Below are 22,990 nucleotides of genomic sequence, written 5' to 3'. Positions count from 1 at the left end.
TCTGTAATCTGTAATCTTGCCCCTAGTTTTAGAATCCCTGTCATTACTCTAAATTTATTTGAAAATGTTTTTTTTTTCAGACACACTAAGATTTTAAGATCACTGGGACTCCTCTGGTCATTCATTCTCCCCCCCCCCCCCCCCCATTCAACACTCCACAAATCGAGCAGCTACTTGGCCAATGTTTTGTTCGAATTAGATGAAGACTATACAAATAAGATTATTTTCTCGCACCCAATACCACTTTAATATATTTTAAGTGACATTTTAAATGTCCATAACTATTAAATTCCTCAGAGCTTGTCGTGGCCCATAGACCCTTATTGGACAGTGGCACAATAGATTACAAAAGGTCTCCTAGCATCTTTCACAGTGGGTGTTTTATCCTGGTAGAGTTTCTCTGGTAGAAAAAGCCCCTCTCACGTGCAGGCTCCGCTTATCCATGGCTTGCCGGCCAGATTAGGAGTTCCGACGGACGCAAAAACTATTATTTTGTCTTCTCAATGAAAGGGATACCCAAGTAGTTTCAACAGGTCGCGGTGTAGTTTTGAACTGCCATGCCTTCCCAATCTCAACCCTGCTTACGTCAGAGACCGGGAATACTTCTACTAGAAGTTACTCTTCCAACACTCAAACCTGTGTCGCAGGCGCTGACAAAAGTAGTATAGTAAGTTTGTTATCAGGTAATTTGTATCACTGCTGATCCGGCGGGCCGCGTTGATCCGCTGTCAATTTCTTTAGCTTCAAGAAGACGTTTTCGCTCAGAGGCGTTGCTATTTGAATTCTCTCTACTTCTCCCAAAACCCGTGAAATCCGGTCAAGAACGGCCTTGTGCTTCTTCCTTCACAATCATTAGATTAACCATATGACGTAGACTTATGTACATTGCACTGAACTAGTGAAATTACCTTGGTCTAAGGCCTACTTGTTCTTCAGAATTCGCGGCTTTGTTGCTGCAATGGCGCTCGTCTTCAATAGTAACAATCAAAAAAAAAAAAAAAAAGGTATTCTGCTCTCTGGTTCATTGAAGCCGAATCCCATATCTGCCCCACCCCATACACACACACACACATTTAGACTTCAAATGCTGCATTCTGTGGCCTTTAGGTCTATATAAGTAGCTCTAAATGCAAGATGGTAACAATTAACTTGATAAATATTGGTCAATTCAAAAAAATTCCAAGATTTATTGCAAGAAAAGATCTGGACCTTTATAGGTGGGCTAGAGTAGAACCAGATGTTTTATTTAGGAGGGTGTTTTCTGCCCTGGGGTCATTAAAGCCGACTCCCATGTAATTCTTCCCCAGAAAAAAGGAATAAAGTTTAGACGTCAAATGCAGCATTTTAAGGCATATTTATAATATAGGGTCTACACAAGCAGCTCTGAGTTGTGCTATTAAATACTTTGTGTGAGGCTACACATATGGTGGGGTGTGGTGTGGTGGGAGCTGTAAAGCCGTAATAGTGAGTCTAATTGTTCTCATGTAGGCCTATGTATGTATGCAGAAATCCCTCAACTGAACCATCATCAGCGTCACTCCCCCATTGCTCCCGCCACAGGGAGGTGTGTAATGAATGTGTTTAAACATATCTCAGTGCAAACGTGACTTGCAGTTGTGATCTGTCGGCTCGGACTATCGGAACTATTATTTGCCCCGGTGGAGCACTTCGGACATCAATGGACCGCATGAACCATTCTCTCTTCAGACGGACAATATAGTGACAACTCAAAGCTATATATTCAATTGTTTATCCCGTTATAGGCTATTCCCCATCATCAGTCATTGAATGATATTATCCCCGATCTATTAATCCCCATCCGCTCTTTAGCAACTTTGTATAACTATACAGCTAATGTGGCAACGGCACAGAAATTATTAATTCCTGTGGGCAAGGGTCGTTCAGCTCCATATGAGAAGTCATAAGATATGAATGCTACCTCAGTATCGATCTTTCCAGCTATTCAACAGAAATAATGTTGCAATTCTAAGACTTTTGCGTCTAAGAGATCAAGGTTCTCATGACATGGGCTTTTACAAATTTATGAATATAGACACAGCATAGAAGTCATTTTGGCTTAATATTACCGGTTTGTGTCATCATTGTACTATTTTCGTGAAACTGGTTTAATAATAGTTAGCCAAAGTTACACTGACTTCCTACTCGTACTTGTATTTCTAACTAGCTCACTACAGTATCTTAGTTCTTATCTCCAACACTGCTAGTACGGTTCATGCAAGATGAAAGGAGCTGTTTTATTGATTCTTCTAACAAGCCTGGCCCTGGGAGAAAATGCTGGCATAAAAACTCGAATCACACAGAACGCACTTGATTTTTGTAAGTACAGTAGGCTAGGCGTAAACAAGTAAAAAAATTAACTAGCCCTAAGCTTAGGCTAGTTTGTATTAGCTAGGGTAGTATACGCCCATTAAAAGCCCCATTGACTTACATACTAAAAAGTAATGTGGTCTCTAATTCCAGATAAAAGTTCTCACTAGCTAAACGCTACCCATCACTGGATAGCTGACAAGTTGGCCTTTCATGGCACCATCTGTTTCCATATCATGACCTTGTAGATTTGTTGCTTCGAGCCTAAAGTTTTTGCCACTTGTAAATAAACCTCTTCACTCAGTTAGTAGTAAACAATTTCATATGTAAACCCTGGGAGTCCTAAAGGGGTCTAAAATTGCCTCAATTGACCCAATTTTACACCACATGTACTTCCAGGCATGCTCTTCAACATGCAAGCCACACGAAACCAGATCCTGATTGATACCATATCATAAAAGATGTTTTCCTACTGCATTTTGGTACTTTTCCTGAAGGAGAATATCCGGGCAGATTCATAAAGACTCTAATAGGAGTATGGCACCCTAGGCCAGTAAGAATACAGTAGGCGTAAATTCAGTGATGAGCACTAACAGAGTAGCCGTTGATCGTGGAAGTGGAGTCGAGACTGGCAACATGTAGCCTTGATGCAGGCTTATTGAATAGGCTTAGTATGCAGTCATGTGGCTTCTCTTTTTTTTATGATAAAAAATGTTTATTGAACCCAAAATGGTAAATGCTAAATTGTTCACTCAGGATTAAAAGGATAATGTAAGCCTACAGAATTGCTGTCTTGATATATTTTATACTCCAAGAGAAATGACAATTTGAGAGCTGGTTACTTTTCTAAGCCACTAGCTATTCTGGTATTCAAGACAGTTTCACAACTAAACTAGGCCTATATATGCTACAGTACATCTCTGAATTGCTCCTTTGATGCCAAATTGATACTGATGTTGGCTTCTCAGTGCAGGCCTTAATGTTAACTGTTAATTTTTTGTTGTATAGATTGTAACAACCAGTGGCGTAGGAAGGTACTTTTGAGTGGGGGGGGGGGGGGCGGAGGCTGATGGCCAGCCTGGGGGAATTTTTTTTTGCTTTGGATATTTTTTGCATTTCCAGGTGGCCTCAGATGCAATATTGGTGCAATATAGCACACTTCAACACCCACTCCATTTTGTAAATAATTTTGCATTTTCACCTGGCCTTAGATGCAATTTGGTGCTCCAAATGAGATTTTTATCTCATTTGGAAATGAAAAAGGGGTTTTCTGACTTGCGAAGCAGGGGGGCGGAATGATACTTCCGCCCCCCCCCCCCTCATATTTTTCACTGGGGGGCTGGCACCCCCATCCCCCCGGTTCCTACGCCCTTGCTAACAACCCAATCAAAACAAGTTCTTTTAACTTCTTATAAACAACATATCACCCTTGGATGGCACTGAACACCACTTTTCCTTGACAAATTTGTAATGTTACCATAATTTCCTTCTGTAAATTCAGTCACAGATGCCAAACAGATCTTGCCCATGCTACCAGAAATGCCGGAATTTGCAGATTCTACAGAGATATCCGTGCTGGGAAAAATTGATTACAAAGTTTATGAGTGAGTGTAGATTAAACAATACATTTAACAATTGCTTTAGTTCTCAAAGGTTTTGTCTTACCCATGCAAACACATTTATAATTTTTAGTTTTGTTGAATTATGTCAATGATAACTTTAATTCTTGGTATGAAAATTTGATGAATTTTGTAAATGCCTACACTCAATAAACGGTGTGAATCTGAAAATGAATTTATTATTAAAAGTAGTAGTAGCTCACAGAAGGTAGGCCATGCGTAACTTGCTAACATGTTATTGTCATAATTATTTTGGTACAGCATCAAAATTACCAGCCTCAAACATTCACCGAAGACATTTTTAACTGTAAAACCAGGTGTTGGTTTGTATTGGCATGGAGGGGTAATTTATGTTGCTGTTGAAGCGAAATGGATTTATGACACACACAGCATGTAAGTTTGATTTTTGGTTTAAGCATTTAAAGTAATCTTAAAGTTGCAGTCTCGTAAGTTTACTTTGGAAGTGTGAAGTAAACTTGTGTGTAATTATCATGTATGACAGTACTAAAAATGTCTGTAATGTAAGTTATGTTACAAATTCATTTGGTTTAATGTCTTAGTGACATAATTATAGTATGTGGCATGCTCTTATTTAACTTAAATGACTCTATCAGATGCTACTTTAAGTTACTTTAAAGGCCACAAATTGCTAGAAGTTTTCAAAAGTTGGGATTTGCCGATTTTGCTAGTTTTTCACAAACACCTACATTTAGAGTGGAATCAAATCACTTGTCTAAATTTTATCATGGGTGACCATTATGTGAATTTTTAGCATATTTTGTGGGAAATACTGATTATCTTGAAACTGTGCATTCAATCAGGAACATTAAGAGTCTGAAAATTCCTGACAAAGGAGTCCCTTGTGTGAACTTAATTTGATCTGCTCACTTCACAAGTTAGTACTATGTTGCATGTTTTCAGTTCAGTGAAAATATTTAGGGTGGTCATTCCCAAGATCAAAAAAGAACCTTACAGCATTCCTCTGTGATGTTTTCAAAAGGTTGTGAGGAGCATGGTCTCAGTATTGTTTACAGAAGTCACAACTCAATGCATTCACATATTTTAATATGTACGGTCTTACATATCTATGATTAATACATCTTTAAATAATCTGTTTTGTGTTTACAGCATCCCCATCAGTGATAGTGGCAAAGTTGAAGTTAAAATCACAGTCAGCTCAACTCCGTTTGACTTGAAAGTTGGTAAGTTTAAATGCAAGCAAAAACCAAATTATGGAAAAATTAGAAATGAATAGAGATTTGAAATTTCATCATGAGAAGGGGATAGCCCTATAGATACTGTACACAGTGAAGTATGATTTGAACTATAAATCTCCCACTCATTCTGAAAAATGGGAAAAGTTGGGTTAAAAACAGGAAAAGGAAAAATCTATTTTCTTGGTCTTTCAAGTTCTTAAAGTTTAGTCTGGAAAGTTAAGAAAATCCTCATTTTGAACAAATTTTATTTGATGACTACTTATAACAAGGTTCTTCCACTGCAAAAGGAACATCGTTGTGTAGGCGGACAAACATGTTGCACACTTCTATACAAAAGTGGCAATCTTGTCGTAGGTGTAGGTGTTTTTGTTCTGTGGGAAACAGTGAATGATTATGCATTGCTCAAATGTTTATCTCAGCTGCCCGACTTGAAAAGTTTCTGAATATATGTGAAAAAAGGAAGTTTATATTTACTTTCACGAATGTATCACCTTACAAAAGTTATTTGAATTACTTTTCCCAATTCAGCTGCTGATGAATCAGGTCACCTGAAAATAGATATTGCTGACAAACATTGTCATTACCATGTGGAAGAATCTGATATTGAGATTTCAGGTGGCAAAGAGTAAGTTAGTTCATGGTTTCTTTTTCATTTTTCATTTCTTTGAAATACATGTTTACTTGATTTTTCTTTCCGTGAAAAGAATAAATAGTAGATTTTTTACTTGAGTTCACTGTGTCTCATTTTTCATTTCTTTGAAATACATGTTTACTTGTTTTTTCTTTCCATGAAAAGAATAAATAGTAGATTTTTTACTTGAGTTCACTGTGTCTCATTCTTGATCAAACTTAAGTTTTGAGAAAATTCAGGATAATTGAAGTGATATATATATATATATATCTAGTTGGGAAGTGGAATACCTTTCTGTCAGTTTTGACAGTGAACCTACAGTCAAGGGCGGCGGAACCGGGGGGGCACAGGGGGCACGTGCCCCCCCACTTTTCCTCAGGGTTAAAAATGTGCCCTTTTTCTACATAAAAATTGAGGTGTCTCAAGTTAGCAAGAGGCCAGGGAACCGGAATGAACACTCGGGAAGGGCCGTTTCTGGCCATCTGAGGGGTTTGTAAAACCAAAAATTTTCTTGTACGCTCCGCGCCAACCAATGGTGGCGCTCCGCTCAGATAGTCGTGCATACAACTTTGGATATTGCAGAGCTAGTATGCATATTTTCTATGAAAGGGGTGGGGGGGGGGCGTTGATGGAGTGATGTGTATACGCAAAAAAGATGATACAATAAGAGTTATAAAGGGTACTAAATATAAGGCTACATCAGTCCAATCGAATTTCTGCAAAGTGCCCTTTGATGTCGGTGCCCCCCCAGATTAAAAGTGCTTCCGCCGCCCTTGCCTACAGTCAGATGTTTTAAGAGTTTTATGTTCCTCCTGTACAAATATATAGATATATATAAATATATATATATGTAATTGTCACAAATGAATCACAAATGACTTCAAGTTGGTTAGTATCATGTTTGATCTCTAGAGTGAGGCGAATATGTCACCAAAAACAGAACTTAGTATTGTTCGATACAGGTGACAGGCCACTATAGTGTGTAATTACGACCTCCCTCACCGGTTTCGAACCTCTGGACATACAATCAGTGTCCATGGCCTAGTGAATAGTGTGTCCCCGGGAGGCCCGAACTAGAGACCCGGTGGAGGCTGGAAAGTTTTTTGTTCTAAATTTTCCAACTCATTACGTTTTAAATTATATACATATATTCCACTTCCCAACTAGATTTACTGAAATGTGTTTTGTACCATTACTTTAAAATATGCAATGAACTAGTCATAATAGTCTCACCAATAATAAGCCTATCCACATTCTTACCTGAAACATAACTTATGCTAATTATAACAGCCAATGGAGGCCAAAGATTAAGTAATGATGTTTACTATTTACTTTTGTTGTTCTATTTGTCTCTTCAGGTGGCTGTATAATTTGATTGAGGACAAAATTGAAGAAATGTTGAAAAAGGTCGCAAACGAGCAGGTGAAATTTTATTTTATTAAACTATAATTTATATTTATATTTGGTTTTTAATTTTAAATAAGTTAATAAGAGATATCATAGACATCTTTTGGTCAATGTCAGGTTTTTATAGGTTTTCTGAAGGATAGCTGTCTAACATTAGCTGTGATGTATTGGCAACAACACAACTGTACAGTGAGTGTACATATACTATTAAAAATAAGAGAAAAATCTTAAGCAGTAATTTGTTGACCAAGGTGATATGTAGCTTTTGTAGTCAATTAGGTAATTGTGTGAAAGTAAGTTTAATAGTTGTGATATTCCCATTACTTTCAAGTTCTCTTGATTTTGGTGAAAAGTTAGGAAAAATTTCATGTTTGGGAAATGAATTCATCAAAAGAAACTCATTTGTGTGTTCTCACACTGGAAAGTTGACTCCAGTCCTTGGCCTTTCAGAGCACCTACAGTTTTCTGCATTTTGGCCATGCAGACTTTTAGTTATTGATAACAGTTCATCCCTCCATTTCAAAGGTTCAAATTTATTTTAATCATTTTAGTTTTCATATCATGTATTCAGTCACCAGGAGAGCTATGGCCGGGCCCCTTAGAACAGTTATTTCTAATGTAAAAGTGATAAGAAACAATCCAATAAGTGTTTATTGTTCTCAATTTCTACAATTATACCAGATCTGTGATTTATCATCTAATGCGATCAGAAAGGACCTTGCATCAGCTTTGTCCACTGTGGAAGGTTCGTGTGAAAGTTTTCAGCCCAACATTGGGGATGGGTACAACAAGTTACTGCACCATGTTAGGAGACACAAAATTTCAATCAGTGTTTTAGTCACAATACATACAGAATTAGTCCAAAACGATATTGTGTATGGATATCCATATGTATTTATTTCAAATGGAGATGAGTTGGGAAATCCAAAACAGTGAAGAAACTTTGAGCCTCCAGCTATCAAGCCTCCAATATATGTATATAATGTCTGATATATATATATAAATATATATATATATATAAATATATATATAAATATAAATATTTATATATATATATAAATGTCGTATCCTGCATATAATTATGCAAATTAATACTACAAATTCAACACATGAGAGAAAACCAGAATGAATTTATGATTAATTCAATTTTATTTATTGAATTCACAGTCCAGTTAGTGACTTCTATAATACATGTATTTGTGGGAATAGAAAATTTAATTTGTTTTTGTTCTCAAAATAAAAATCATGACCTGAAATTGATTAATATGTCTGAAGTCTTTTACGGATAGTTTTGGCAAATTAATGAACAAATCAGAGAATATTGTACTGTGTAGGGTTGTCATCATCTGATCAGCTTTTGAAAGTACTCAGCACACATTTGACCATGACTGTTCTGTATTTGTTTTTCCTGCAGTTATAATACCTTTGATACCAGATGTCATGAGTCTTGACTTATCTCTAATCGCCAATCCTGCTTCGACTGAATCATTTCTTGATATTTTGCACAGTGTAAGTCACAGCACAATATATCCCTGTCTAATGTTATATCATTTCTCTGTGATTACATATATCTTACTGTCATTTCATTGGATGGGAGGTGGGGTGGGTGAGCGGGACAGGAATGAGTAGAACATACAGATCAAATTGGTCATCAAAATCTTTGTTACATCTCAGAACCTTCAATAAAGAAGAGACCCAAGGTAGGAAGCAAGGGAGGTAATTGCCTTCCAAACATTTATTAGTTAAGATAAGAAAGAATGTCTGAAAAATATGTAATTTTCACAATGATTAACTTTTGCATGAAATACCAAATAGAATTGTATGTTATGTCATTAAGGTACCATCTCACAAAGAAAAGCTGCAAATTCCTCTCCAGCAAGGCCTTATCAATATCAAGCAATAGAGATTATCATTGCAGACCTACAGGGCCTATATTTTGTGAATGTCAAGCACACATTGTGTGAACGACCAGTACCTATGTGCGAAACTGCACAGCAACAATATAGTACCTGTTACACAGCCTAGCTGCAGAAAGCTGCAGCCCCATCAGTGTCCTACTTTTTGACACTTTGCCTAACCAACAGCAACAGGTTTAAAAACTTGAACAAAATATATATTTGGTTCTTGGTTTACAAACTGTATGTTGTTTCAAGCTCATAAAGCATTATTTTTCATTAAATTTTCAATAAATAAGAAAATGTATGTTTGGATTTGTTCCAGTCTGGCTTGAATAAAACATTAAAATCAGGTGGTTGCATTCCAAAAGATATTCCAATATTCCAGTGCTGGCATATAATTCACTCACTAGCTACTAGCACAATGGTGTGTACAAACCCTATGAAGTATTTTACATCTCACTTCAATAAGGTGCTGTTAGTCCATCTTTATCCTCAACAATTCAGCCCTGATTTCTTATATGTAAATTTGGCTGTAGGTTATTTACATCATCTATCATATGAACCCTTGTTTTGGTAGGTATAGCCTATGTGCTGGTGAGTGTGTGTACTATATGTTACAGGCTTCCTCACAAGTTTAAAATTTGTTATGACATTACTTCAACAAATTAAATGTTGTCAATAAATATTATTTCTTAAGAAGATCAGATGGCAAAAAAGTTGTAATGCAGACACACCCAGTTATTTAAGAATGATTTAATGTGTTTTTGTATTCATCCTCAGAACATCCTTTTCAAATGTGTTTCAAACTTGTTTCTGATTTGTAGGGAGAGATATTTGATGTCAGCAGTAGGTCCAAACCCTCGCAGGATAAACCAGCATTCCCATCAGACTCAGAAGATTCTCAAATGTTTTATATATGGCTGACAGACTACGGGCTGAACAGCGCAGGTCAAGCCTTATTCAGTAGTGGATACTTACACTACAGCCTAACACAGAAAGAGGTAAATATGAAACAGCATAAAAGGAGAAGCAAACCCATCTTTACTGCATATGATAGAGGCCTTTGTAATGAACAATTTTCCCAATTATCAAGGGAAGATTTTGCTCTGTTAATACTAGATTACGTAAACGTCTTGTCAGGGGCCTCCATTTTGTCCTTTTATGATTTATGTGACACTGGGTGGTGAATGATTTTATCTGCCCTTTGGTTTTCTTTTGATATTTTTTTGAATCAAATTTAAACAGTGTTCACTCTGAAACTCATGCCAGCGTTAAAATTCCAGAGTGGGCATGCACACCTCAGGTTTTGGATAACTTGTAAACCACAGAAAGCATGAACCAAATATCCTGTGTACAATCGAATGAATCACCAATTTAATCAGTTACCATCAACATTGAGCTGGTTAGCCAATTTTTTTATGAGAGGGCATAGTTTTATTACTTGCAATAATTAGATTTCCCTTGCCCCCCCTCCCCCCCCTTTCAGATACTCATTCATATTTTTCTAATATTTTGGTTTAGTTGGTAGCATATAAATGTTCTCAAACATTTTCAAGTTTTAGATTCTGCAGCCACATTTCATGATCAGCAAACTCAGAGTGCACTGCATCATGTTGTAGAAAAATTCTTATTGCCATGGTAACTTATGACAGAGTACTCCTCCCCCAAATCCCTTTGATTCTGTTCTGTTATTGGTTTTACAAGTGATCTGTCCTATTTGTGTCAGTAGACTTGGTATGTCACTGATTGTTTCTTGCCTTCCTCGTAGATTAACTGTTAGACTGCGAGATCAGTTAATCAACCAATCAGTGGATTGTCTATTGTCTATCACTAGAGAATTGACCAATCACATGAAAGAGGACAAAATAGAAACAGGTAATATTTTTATCGGGATCATCTCCACATATATGCATAAAATGATTTTCTTTTGATGTTTTTGTCTCCATAGTTACCTGAAAACAACACTCTTCAATTGAACACTTCAGGTTATGAAATTAGTCTACTGCTACCACAGGTAACAGTAACAAATTTCTTGCTAATTTGGCACATTTTCTAGAGTATGGTCATTTTTTCTTTTGTTTTTATGATGCTACTTTTTCATTACGGGTCAAACCTGATGTTGCCACTGTGTGTATCCTAGATACCATTGATATTAAGAATTGCGTATTACATTCATTGAAAAGTGAGGTTCCTGAATGAGACCAGTCCTTTGTAATTATTAATGGGAGAAAAAATTAACAAAACCTCAAATCTTTAATTAAACACAGCAATCCATTTAGTACCATTACAGGCTTTTAAGAGATGTTTCTGCTTTAGTATGTGCTATCAAATGCTTTCATGGAAGGTAGACTAAATTTAGAGATGGTTATCTGAGATGTCAAACACGTGTGTAAATTCCTTACACTTACCTTTCCTTACACCTATTGTATTAAATTTTTATGGTGTTTTTCATTCAAATAAAAATTTAAAAAATTGTTAAGATATTTTAATAGTTTGGTACAAAAGAATTTTATGGCTAGAATATTATTCAGACCTGACTGCCCCCCCTCCCCTCACCCTTGGTGTTTTTCATTCAAATAAAAATGAAAAAAATTGTTAAGATATTTTAATATTTTGATACAAAAGAATTTTATGGCTAGAATAATATTCAGACCTGACTGCCCACCCCCCTCCCCTCACCCTTGTCCCCATCCTAACAAAAGAATTGGTTTAATAGGTATCACCACCAAGTAAGAGATACATAGCTCAGACAGAAGAGCACAAGACATGTAAATCGAAAGTTCCCTAGTTCGAAATCTAAATCAATTTTCAAACATTGTTAATGATTTCCATCTCAGTTTGTCCATTGTTGAATTACTCATTCATATTATTAAGTTGTTAACAATCTTTTTGAGATTAGTAAATGAGTCACTTACCACATGAATTATTAACTTTTTTATCTTTGATCTGCAGATTAGTAAATCATACCCAAATAAGGAGATACAGTTTAAGATATACCCATCAAGTCCACCTTCTGTTCAACTCACAGAGGAAGCAGTTGAGTTACAAGTCCAGATCAATATTGAGTTACATATCATTCAGGACGATTCGACCACAGACAACGTAGCTACCTTGCAAACTGTAAGTTTAACCAAGGTTCAAGTAAGTCATTATTGTCCAGGGGTAAGTCTGGTGTCAGTTGTTGACCTTGTGACAAGATTTGCTTTGCATTCATACATCACAAACAGATCAAGCCAATATGGAAATCACCCAGGTGGGACAATTTTTTATATTCAGCCGTCCACCTCATGCTGTAAAGCCCTTTTACTGACAGGATGTCTTCTAGCTGTGTAAATATCATGTTTCTATGAGATAAATGGTTAGGAACTTTTCATACTGTCAGTCCGAGTGCTTTAAAGCAGTAAAGAGAAGTATAAGCATTGAAAAGTTGTCCCGACTGGTTGATGGAAATGAATGCATGCATGAATATTCAATCTAGAGGCACTACGATGCCTACTGGTCAATGGAAATGAAAACAGCATGAATATTCAATTTTGAAGCACTACAATACCCGACTGGCTGATGGAAATTTCTATGCTGTTGTGTACTGTCCTGCCTCAGAGCACTAGTATTGTCAGTGCGAGCAGTATGAATATCATGTTTCTATAAAGTCTAGGAACTGTTCGTACTGTCAATACCAGTGCTTTGAGAGCATGATATTGGAGTACAGATACGAGAGGTATTAGCATTAGGAAATTGTCCCAACTTTTCTGATGGAAATGAAAAGATGCATGAATATTAAATCTAGCAGCACCACGATACCCGACTGCAAATTAGTGTCTTCTTTTTGTTGTGTGAAAGTAAGTTGGCCTGACATTTCGATCCTAGCAGGATCTTCTTCAGAGGCTAAATGACAAGTTTTTGTTCATGGAAATGCACTTTCTATGGGAAATATCCTTACAATTAAGCCTAACTGTGATGATAAGTTGACTATGATGATATGGAAATGAGAAGAAGTGTGAATGTTTATTCTATGAATTACTGATGATACTGAACGAATAGATAGTGATATCCATTCCAGGAGAATAGTATCAATATGAAAAATATATGCATATTTATAGTAATAAATGCATATTTATAGTAATAAATGCATATTTATAGTAATATATGCATATTTATAGTAATATATGCATATTTATAGTAATATATGCATATTTATAGTACCCGAAAAAAATGGCTGTGTTTTCATTTTTTTAACCTCAGACACTTCAGCTAGCCGGAAGTCTTGGTCTAGAAGATTCAAGATTCATCTGGTCTGTCAGTTCTTTCAGGTCTGTATGGATTTTAAATTTATTTAATTACACAAAAAGGGTGACGATTCTTCAGTTGTTTGTTTCATTCTGAGAGGCCGTCGTACGAGTGGAAAGAAGACAGCTGCCTGTTACTAGATTCTTTAGATCATGAGTAGTTTCTGTTATTTGCAGATACACAGTACACAATGCAGAAGATTGACCAACCTTTAATCAGAATCATGTGCAAGTGTGTATATTCTTTCAAAGGGACTTCACTTGATGTTACATGGTCATGATCACATTTATTGTAGTTTCAATGTAAGGTTACTGAGTTGAGGGTGGATGAAGTTGTTTGGTTTCTTTGTGCCCAGTCTCTCTGTCTTGACTTTTCTTAATAAAATAATAGGCCCAACCAGTCAGTTTTAGTATCAGTGTGGTATAATAGTCTTTTCAAATTTTGATTTATTTAAAAAAAAAGTTTTTTTTTTACCTCTTTCAATAAAACTGTAGGGATTCCCTCATTGAAATTTCTCAATTCAGGTCTCCATGAGATATTAAAGATCTGTTTGCCTACAAATGTAGTTCAATTCTTATATGTGACCTGCATGTTCTTTCAGGGAAGTTTGTATTTAATTGCCATCCTTTGGTTCTATGCTTCTCTTTCAGCTCTCAATCTAAGTTACTTGAGGCTGATGTTGAAGACCTTGACGTAAGTCTCTGTTTATTAAGTTTTTTTAATATTTCTAAATTAAGTTTTCTGAATTGTTCTTAATTACAACGGATGATCAATATCTCACACAATGGAACGGACGCTGTCATAAATTAAGTCTGCTTTTCTCTTATGTAGTTAACCTTGATGCAAACTGATGAAGAAATATCTGATTCATTCATTTCTCAGGTTACTAAGAGCTAGTTGACACTCCCCCTGCCCCCTCCTCCTCCTGTTTCCCTTTCCTGTATCTCATGCTATTTATTCTATTTCAGAAAACTCAAAGATGATATTAAATCATTCCTCTGCAATTGTGCGATCTTTATCCCATTGTATGTCTCGGCTTCATGAATATTCATTAGAGAAGGAAAACAATTTTTTTATGTCCATTTTTCCAAAAATTGTATCACACCAATCATCATTGACATATTCTCAATTAAAATTAGCTTTTACATTAGATGTCAATTCTGGTGTCACTTTTAAGACAGAAAATCATATCCAGAATCTTTTGCTGGCAATCTTGATTCAAGAAATCGGAGTTCTATCTTGGAAGAACTGGAAATTCTTGAAATATTTATACACAGGTATCGAACACTCAATACGAATCCATTCGAAATCTATTCCCAACTTCTGAAACCCAAAAACCCATTTTGACTCTTTTCGTTTTATAAACCTCTCTTCTTAGATGGATATCATCAACAGCGCCCTCAGTTTTGCCTCTCATGCTTTCATCAAGCAGTACATAAAAGGTAAGTTTTTTTTTGTTTTTTTTTCTCCGGGGTTGTAGAAATGAGCATAATTTTGAGAAGGATTCAAGACCTCTGTTTCCCTGCTATTGATTCCTTGCCAAGGGCAAAATTAATCTTTACAATGGTGTTATGTAACCCACTTATTCATTTACCCTATTACGTAACATAAGTTACCATTCAAGTCTCCGAGTCTTCCAATTGTTACGATCCCAGATGCGCTCACACATTCTACATAACTGGAACTCGCCAACAAAGTGTTTCGCAGACTTCTTGAATATTCATAGCCTACTAGAACATTCCTTTACACTGCGGTATGAAAGCGGCAGATGCCCGATTGAGCGCCCTCTCCGTATTCTCCGTTCGTTCCGTTAAGAGGTTGTCGCCACACCTCTGATGGTTCCTTGGCTTTGATTACTGTCCCCATATTAAACACATTTATTATGTTCATATTCATATTTTGTTCTGCCATGTAAATAGCTTATTAAATGCTCTAAACTTACTTTCATCCTTGTGTTCTCCTTTATATGCCACGTGATCTGTTCTCCACATTAAATATGAGAACGGTCACGTAACAATGGTGATTGTGTGTGTTTGTGCATGTGTGTATGATGTCGTGAATGTTATGATACTTGACTTTAGGACACATTTTCTCGACTTCCTTTATCAATTAGTTGATTTCATATCAGTATAAGGCAAGGCTGGCTTTCTGGTTTAAATGTGAATTGCGGGTTATAGTTTGTCACTAAGTTAGAGGTAATTGAATCAAGCATTGGAGATGATATCACTTGATGTGTTCACTTATTTAAAGGGAAACAAAACTTAATGAAACATGTAATAATGGTTAAAGAGACTTTGGAGTTTGTTTTCAAATTCATATGTGAATCCAGATTTCTGCATTCCCATATGATATGAGCGAACAAGAAATGGTTGATGTTTTTTGGTTTCATAAAAATTTACTTATCAGAGACAAAAGAGAGGAAAAACCTGGAATGTTAATTCCCTCTTTGGCCTTTAATGCTATCACAGTATAAGACAGAATATTTGAAATCATTTCATAATGCAAATCCTGATTTCAACAGTTAATAACCAAACCCTGTTGTTAGATTTTACTGTGTGTTAAATGCACAACATTACACTATAGATTTCATGAATTGTCTAGCTAAGTAGATTCAAATTTGGCACTTTTCTTAAGTAGTTTGATCAATTGAACACACCTACGACTAAATTTTCTTTCGCTTTTGTAAAGTTTCTCTTGCAAGTTTTCTACCCTGGTATTACTGCAGAATACGTCGTCTACCTAAAATTACCCAGTGCTATGTTAGGTGGCTATTGGTTGTGATTTATTAAACTAAGTTTAAGTCTCCAGCGTCCCTTTAATAAGTGATTCATAATATCAGACATTTGTATTATGAAGTAAGAGCTGGTAGTTCACTTTTAATTGCCACGCTTTTTAATGAATTTCCTCCTCGGGCTATTTGATCTTTGAGATAGTAGAGATTATTTTACCTCTGATGCTGATAGTTTTCTGTGATAGTGTAATATGTTTTGTTATATAAAAGTTGAGTTCTTCTCTTTTAACCAAAGGGTTAGATTCTGTGATATTTGCAGGTAGTACAACTAGGTACCACCCCTTCATTTACATACAGTAGATAAGAAAACCAAACTATACATCAACCATCTGTACTGATTGTATAGCTCCTGCTGTGTAAAGGGATTTACTGTTAAACATATTGAATTGATTTGTAAAGCTTCTTCTTCAAGTTGTTCCACTTTAAAGCTTGTAAAGACTCGCGCAAAAAGAAACGTCTAATGCCGGTAATTTGACCTAGTTTAGAATGAGGTGTAACAGAAGTGTTAAACACCACCATCTATCCCAGAAAATACACACACAGCTTGCTACCGTCGGTAATTAGACACGATGTGTACAGTCAGGACATACAGCTGTGGTCAATACCCACAGCACAATATACAAACGATACAGCGATGGACATCTCAGGTCCAGCTAAAGATAACAATTAAGGTATCACGTTTCATTACTGTCTGCATTTTGTAGCGACACAAACAAAACGTCACTTGCAAGCAACAGAAAGTTAACTTTTTCAGATGGCCGCAGGCGGTTTGGGGCGAGTCTTCAATGCCTTTAATGTCTTCCAGCTGCATTTCAAATTAATAAAACGACCTGCAACTGTCTAATACACGTCTGTGCGAGATATAATATAGGAAGTAATGAAATATTTTCCCATTAGAGCAATGTGGTACACCTGATCGTTCATTCACAAGCATCACAGAGACAGGGCTCCTTGTGTACTAGTGTTAATTAGAAACTAAAGTATATGATGCAGTCTACATTTAACATTAATTCACCAAAAATAGGAGTTAATGATGCTATAGACTGTAAGAATTTCCTTCTTAAGAAACCACACAGCAATGACAGTAACAAAGAGGAAACTATTTTGTATTCATATTAAAGCATTATTTTTACCAAAGATTTTCATATTTTGTATTCATATTAAAGCATTATTTTGAATAAAGATTTTATTTAAAGTTAGATGGTCGAGTTTTCCTAACGTTTGCACAGTGAATAGCTATTAAGTAACATGAAAGAGGCCAATTTTGGTTGCTTTAAGTTAGGTCGAAGAAATAACATTCGAAAAAGTGTAATGTCGTTGGAAATCAGAAATCCAGTCCTATCCTAAAGTTTAACACAATTTTCCTATTTTTCCTAATGATGCTGTACATTTTACTTCATATCTCTCATTTAGATAAAGGATCTGAAGGTATTCCGTTACCAGAGTTAGGTAATGGCTTGGAAATAGTTCATCCATCGATTGAACATGGAGAGGTAAGACGCATGCAGGGTGCATAATAATAAAATTTATATTCACGGAAAATATGTGATTCCGTGATAGTTTTCTTCAGATTTTAAAAACCTTTCACATGGTGTGACATTCACTATAGAAACCTGGACAGTGAAACCTCCAACTGATAAAGGATTGGTTGGGTATGGGATCTCCCAAGAATCTTTAAGAATCGGTATCGAAAGGTAGCCCTTTTGGCACCATGATCTTGTCACTCTGGGTCACAAACATGTTGTTTTTTATGGATAAATGGGATGTCTGACTGTGATTTGAGGGGGGAAAAATCACAAAATGAATTTGAAACTTTTAAACAGAATGAATCCTCTCTGCATTCACACGTTTTGTGGAATAATTTATTTTTCTGTTTAAACAAAGGGCACTTTAAGTTTACTTTCTCCCTTATTTTCTCAACGAAAGACCACGTCTCATGCCTCCTATGACAACTCCCAACCCCCCCCCCCCCCACCTCCCCCACACATACACAACCCTGCTTGACAGTATTATGCAACATACTAGTTTTAAAGGAGAGTGTCTAATTGTGCTAGGAAGAAGAAAAAGCTTTTGGATTTTCTTTCAATACTCTGTCCAACATTTTCGTCGCAAAATTATAACAAAATAACTTTCTATTATTCAATATCCTCAGGGTTTTGTGAAGATTGGTATTGACTTGGCGAGATAGTGGAGCACTTAACAACGAAACCAATGTCTTTTCATTATATGGATATGGTTCATGCCTCATGAATTGCTGCATGAATTGCTGCAGTGCCTTGAATTATAAGAAATGTCTTTATTTTCTTACTTTTATTCTTTGCCTCTACAACCAGAAACTGGTAATGTTTTCTCTACCTTACTCTCTGCCTCTCTACAACTATTTTATTAGCTGCTAAATTTTTTAACATACATAATCAAAGGTCCTAATTTCATTTGGTATTGATCAATTGATATAAAAGAATTCTATATGGTGACGATTGCTTGTGCGTGCGTGCGTGCGTATGTGTGTGTGTTAATAGTAATGTCGCTTAATCTACTTTGTAAGATTTGTAAGATTCTAATTTTTAAAATTAAATTATTCTTTTTTACTATCAATGAACATTTGTGGACAATCATGGCTAAGAAGTTGAAAAAGGTTACGATTTTTAAATGCAAAATTATCTGAAGGTCATTTTTGAGAAAGCAATATTCTAGAATCAAGAATAAATTGGACGTAATATGGAGGAATTTGTGAAGTGTATATGCATGTAAAGCTAACATATTTGAAAGATTTCTGAAAATGTAATCTTTATGTATGCAACTCTCCCTGCTATTCAAATAAACCATATATAAATTGTTTCATGTTTATAAATTAGGTATCAAGAGCATTGGTGTTCAAAAGGCTAACTCGAGAAAACCTGCTATTGCGTATTATCGACACTTAGCTGTGCAGCCCTCATAACCAGTGGCATGCACAATGGGAATTCAACATCGTTAGACGGTGGGTGGGGGGGGCGGGGAACAATGGTGTCAACTTCAACGCCCACCATTATATAACCTTGGATCTAGCCCTCTGCCATAAAGGTTCACGCCCCTACCTAAATCAGTGAGCGGAAGTGTACAGTTTCTCCCCCACACCCCCCCCCCCAACCTTTGAAATCATGTTGACACGACTGTTCATCAATACCACCAATGGAGGTTTATCAAGTCGTAGCTTAAATTTGAAATGAAAGTAGAAGTTGATTTTGGCATCAACTTATCACATCTTTATCAACCTGGCATCTAACCGTTAATTGTGTACTATGTGCAATGTACAAATATAACTTAAAATGTGTATTACACACAATGTCCGGTCTGATTGTTGCATGTTGCAACAATGTTTTTAAGTACTGGCATGTCTCAGTACAGATATATGACAGTATGTTAGCCTTACATAAGTACTATACCACCTCTTGATCATGCAAGTGCCACGTCTGATTGGGGCAAAGGTGCAGAATGGTTGCATCATACAACAACAACAAACGACTGGAAACAAGACTAGAGTATTTTGTGTGTTATATACAATATAGGGGCAGGATGTACATTGTGTGTAATACACAATATAATATATGCACATGGGTTGTAATATTTAACCCACACGCAGAATGACTGATTTCACAAATTCTGTTTGAGAAACAAAAATATATCCCAAAACGTTCGTACCAAATTATGTAATAAATCTACTGCAGTGTAAAACAAGATGATTTGTTGAAAAATGCTCAAAGCGGAATACTTTTGTGTTACTGAAATGCAGCTGCAACTTTTGTTGTACTTTATCCATCTGCATTATTTACCTTGAATAGTCAATAAAACAGACAAGAGGTTACTATATTGTTTACATGAAACAAAGCCCTGGTTATGTTGTTCGTACAATAAGACAAACCTATAGTTTGGTATTTATGCTAAAGTAATATGGGGGCAACTTTGGCTCAGACTTTAGGTTTTGATCATGTTTCTGTAATTAATATTTCAGATGTGAAAGTAAAAATCGAACTGTTATTGTGTAAAAGGTGACTTTATTTTTTTACTTGAAAGAAATAACAGTGTTTGTAAACAAAGCTCTATTTACGTTGTTCGCACAATAAGACGGTTGGGTATTTATGGTTGGCGGTTGGGTATAAGACGGTTGGGTATAGTTGGGTATTTATGCTAAAGTAATATGGGAGCAATTTAAAGGCTTTGATCATGTTTCTGTAATTAATATTTCAGATGTGAAAGTAAAAATCGAACTGTGTAAGAGGTTACTATATTGTTTTACTCGAAACAAATAACAGTGTTTGTAAACAAAGCTCAATTACGTTGTTCGTACAATAAGACCAAACTATTGTTTGGGTATTTATGCGAACAAGTTTATCTACAAATTTTTCGAAGAAAGTAATCTCGGGGGAATTTTGGCTCAGACTTTTAGGTTTTGATCTTGTCTCTGTAATTAATATTTCATATGTGAAAGTGTACGTATCTTAAGAATGAATGGAGCTAAGTTTATAATTGACACACGAAGCCTCTAGTGCACAAACTGTAAAATTTTTATATATCATCATTTTGCGTAGTTCAGTTTTCATAAGCTTTCCTTGTAAGGATTTGCGATTGCAACACTAAAATGTAGCAGAATTCTATAACATTACCCAAAATCATGGAATGCTAAAATGAAACAAACCGTGCCAAATTGAATCACTGAAATGATAATAAAAAGAACCCAAATTTAGATAAACAACCTATCTGACATCGAACATTATGTAAAGTCACGGCGCGCCTAGAAATTATATACTGCTTTTTAGTTCGCAAGGTTGATAAGCGGACCGTTAGTGTAATAGATATGCGGGCTTATTCCGAGTTTTTTTTTGGATTTCATTATATAGTTGCTCATAATACCGTAAACACTTGAAGTAAGTGTTTTTGTTTCACTTGGTCATTTACCTTTTAGCAAATCTGAAGTTAACATTCAGAGAACCAAACGTGCGGAGTAATATTTTCCAACAATGACGTAACTTCCTTAATTAGCATAAAACTAGATCCCTTGACGTACGGTAAGGTTGTGATGCTATACCGCAAACCAGTGTTCTGTTGAATTGGCCTTTCATTGAAAGACAAAAATATGATACCAACATCGTTACTATCTTCGTAAATACCTTTATCTCGCTGAAGGATTTGGGATACAGGAGAAAACAGAACAAATTAAAGGTAACTTTGGTAACTTCGGTTCTCTTAAAATGCATTATATGTGACTCGACTTTTTTCTTTGTTAACAGAGTTTAAAGAGTCTTCTCAGATTTTTTTAAGAAAAAGAACAATTTGAACATTCCGTTTATTCTGTGAGAACTGTTATGTTCTGGGAAAAGAGTCGAATACAATGTATTGAAAAGCTAGAGTAAGCTACTTCTGTTTCATTACCTCGGACTGTAAGTTAACAATGTACTAGTAAAAGTTTCAAGCATGATGGACGATATCAGCTACCATACAAAGCACTAAAAAGATATTCACTCAACTTTCAAAAAACTTTGTTTACCTATCACTTGAAGAAACTTGTTATCCAATAGTTTAGGGAAACAAGTGCTCAGACCAGTTGGTAAAGAATACCGACACAATTTAGGAGGGAAGTGATGGGATGGGTGGGGGGGGGGGGCTTGTGCCAGGTTAGGAGGACAAGTTTGAAGGACATGGACAGGGTAGAGGAAAGGGGAATAAGGATAGAGGAAGGCAAATCTTTTGAAATATCCTGCTTCGGTACCTACCGTGTACGACAGAGAACATTTATAACTCATCCATTTCTCGTAACCACTTCCAGTCCCTATCAGCCGCTGATTTGGGTTTAGCTCTCTATTTTGCATTTGTACTATTTTACCATTATAATTTGCAGCGACAAGTTTATTCATATAGTACCTCTCTTGGCAAGAGGTACTGCCTGCATGCAGCTCACTAGTCACTCCGACCATTGACGTCCGCAACCAAAACCCATATAGGCTGGCAATAAACTTCCGGTTATCTATTTCCGGCAGACAATATTGTCTGACTTGAAATTCACAGAAACGTATTGGCAAACTTATGAGAGTTTTTAGATCAATAAATTAATGATAAGATAAGTAAGTTTAAGATAAGTATAACTTTATTACTCCAAAGAAGGAAATTAAGATCTTGCACATAAAATGTAAAAAGACAGTACAAAAATATGGCTATGTTACAAATATGAAAAACAGGGATAGAACGGAACGATAAAACATTAAACAATCGAACAATAAAACACACATAGGCAGGACCTAACGGCTCAAGTTATCATTGTAAAGCCTTATTGCACGTGGAATAAACGAATTGCGATGACGGTTGGTTCTCATGGGTGGGAGACGCAGTCTGCCAGTGCCCCTAGTTATGATATTATCGTGCAGATAACAGTGAAGCGGGTGATCATGGTCATTCCAAACAATGTCTAGTTTGTTTTGGAGCAAGCACACATAAATTTCCTCAACTGTTGATTGGGGGTCTCCAATGACTCTACCCGCTTCACGAATAATGCTTGTCAATACGGTCTCTGTCAGTCCCCGTGGCGTTCCCGCCTCAACCGACGAGACAATACCGCCATACGCCACAGATAGTAGCGTTGTAAAAAATATCCATTATAGAAGTACGGACGTTAAAACTGGCCATCTTATATAAACAATACAACCTGCTATTCAGCTTCTTGATTAGAGCATCCACCTGATCGCCCCAAGTTAAAGAATCGTTCAAGTTAACGCCAAGGTACTTGTAAGAGGACACCCTTTCAACTTCCATACTCTTGATAATGACAGGTGGTGGTGGGA

At 36.2% G+C, this 22,990-nt stretch overlaps 1 protein-coding gene across 1 annotated transcript; it reads left to right on the top strand.

Annotated features, from left to right (window-relative positions):
• The first annotated feature begins 1,882 nt into the window (after positions 1-1,882).
• Positions 1,883-21,562, top strand: LOC139965778 (lipopolysaccharide-binding protein-like). Its single transcript, XM_071968472.1, has 16 exons — positions 1,883-2,337; positions 3,830-3,932; positions 4,209-4,340; positions 5,076-5,149; positions 5,693-5,789; positions 7,154-7,217; positions 7,884-7,947; positions 8,617-8,711; positions 9,925-10,101; positions 11,049-11,114; positions 12,053-12,220; positions 13,343-13,410; positions 14,038-14,080; positions 14,766-14,829; positions 17,592-17,671; positions 18,331-21,562. The coding sequence occupies exons 1-16, from the start codon at positions 2,241-2,243 to the stop codon at positions 18,364-18,366; spliced, it is 1,428 nt and encodes a 475-aa protein (XP_071824573.1). The 5' UTR covers positions 1,883-2,240; the 3' UTR covers positions 18,367-21,562.
• The last annotated feature ends 1,428 nt before the right edge of the window (positions 21,563-22,990 follow it).

Source organism: Apostichopus japonicus, chromosome 3 (genome assembly GCF_037975245.1).
Source record: "Apostichopus japonicus isolate 1M-3 chromosome 3, ASM3797524v1, whole genome shotgun sequence".
Taxonomy (NCBI): Eukaryota; Metazoa; Echinodermata; class Holothuroidea; order Aspidochirotida; family Stichopodidae; genus Apostichopus; species Apostichopus japonicus.
This window is presented reverse-complemented; position numbering and strand designations above follow the sequence as displayed.

Bases quoted from the DNA above. Each gene is read 5' to 3' on its own strand.
- LOC139965778 (XM_071968472.1), top strand. From the start codon at position 2,241: ATGAAAGGAGCTGTTTTATTGATTCTTCTAACAAGCCTGGCCCTGGGA. The intron at 14,081-14,765 runs GTAAGTCTCTGT...CTCTCTTCTTAG, and splicing joins CTGATGTTGAAGACCTTGAC to ATGGATATCATCAACAGCGC. The intron at 17,672-18,330 runs GTAAGACGCATG...CAATATCCTCAG, and splicing joins CATCGATTGAACATGGAGAG to GGTTTTGTGAAGATTGGTAT.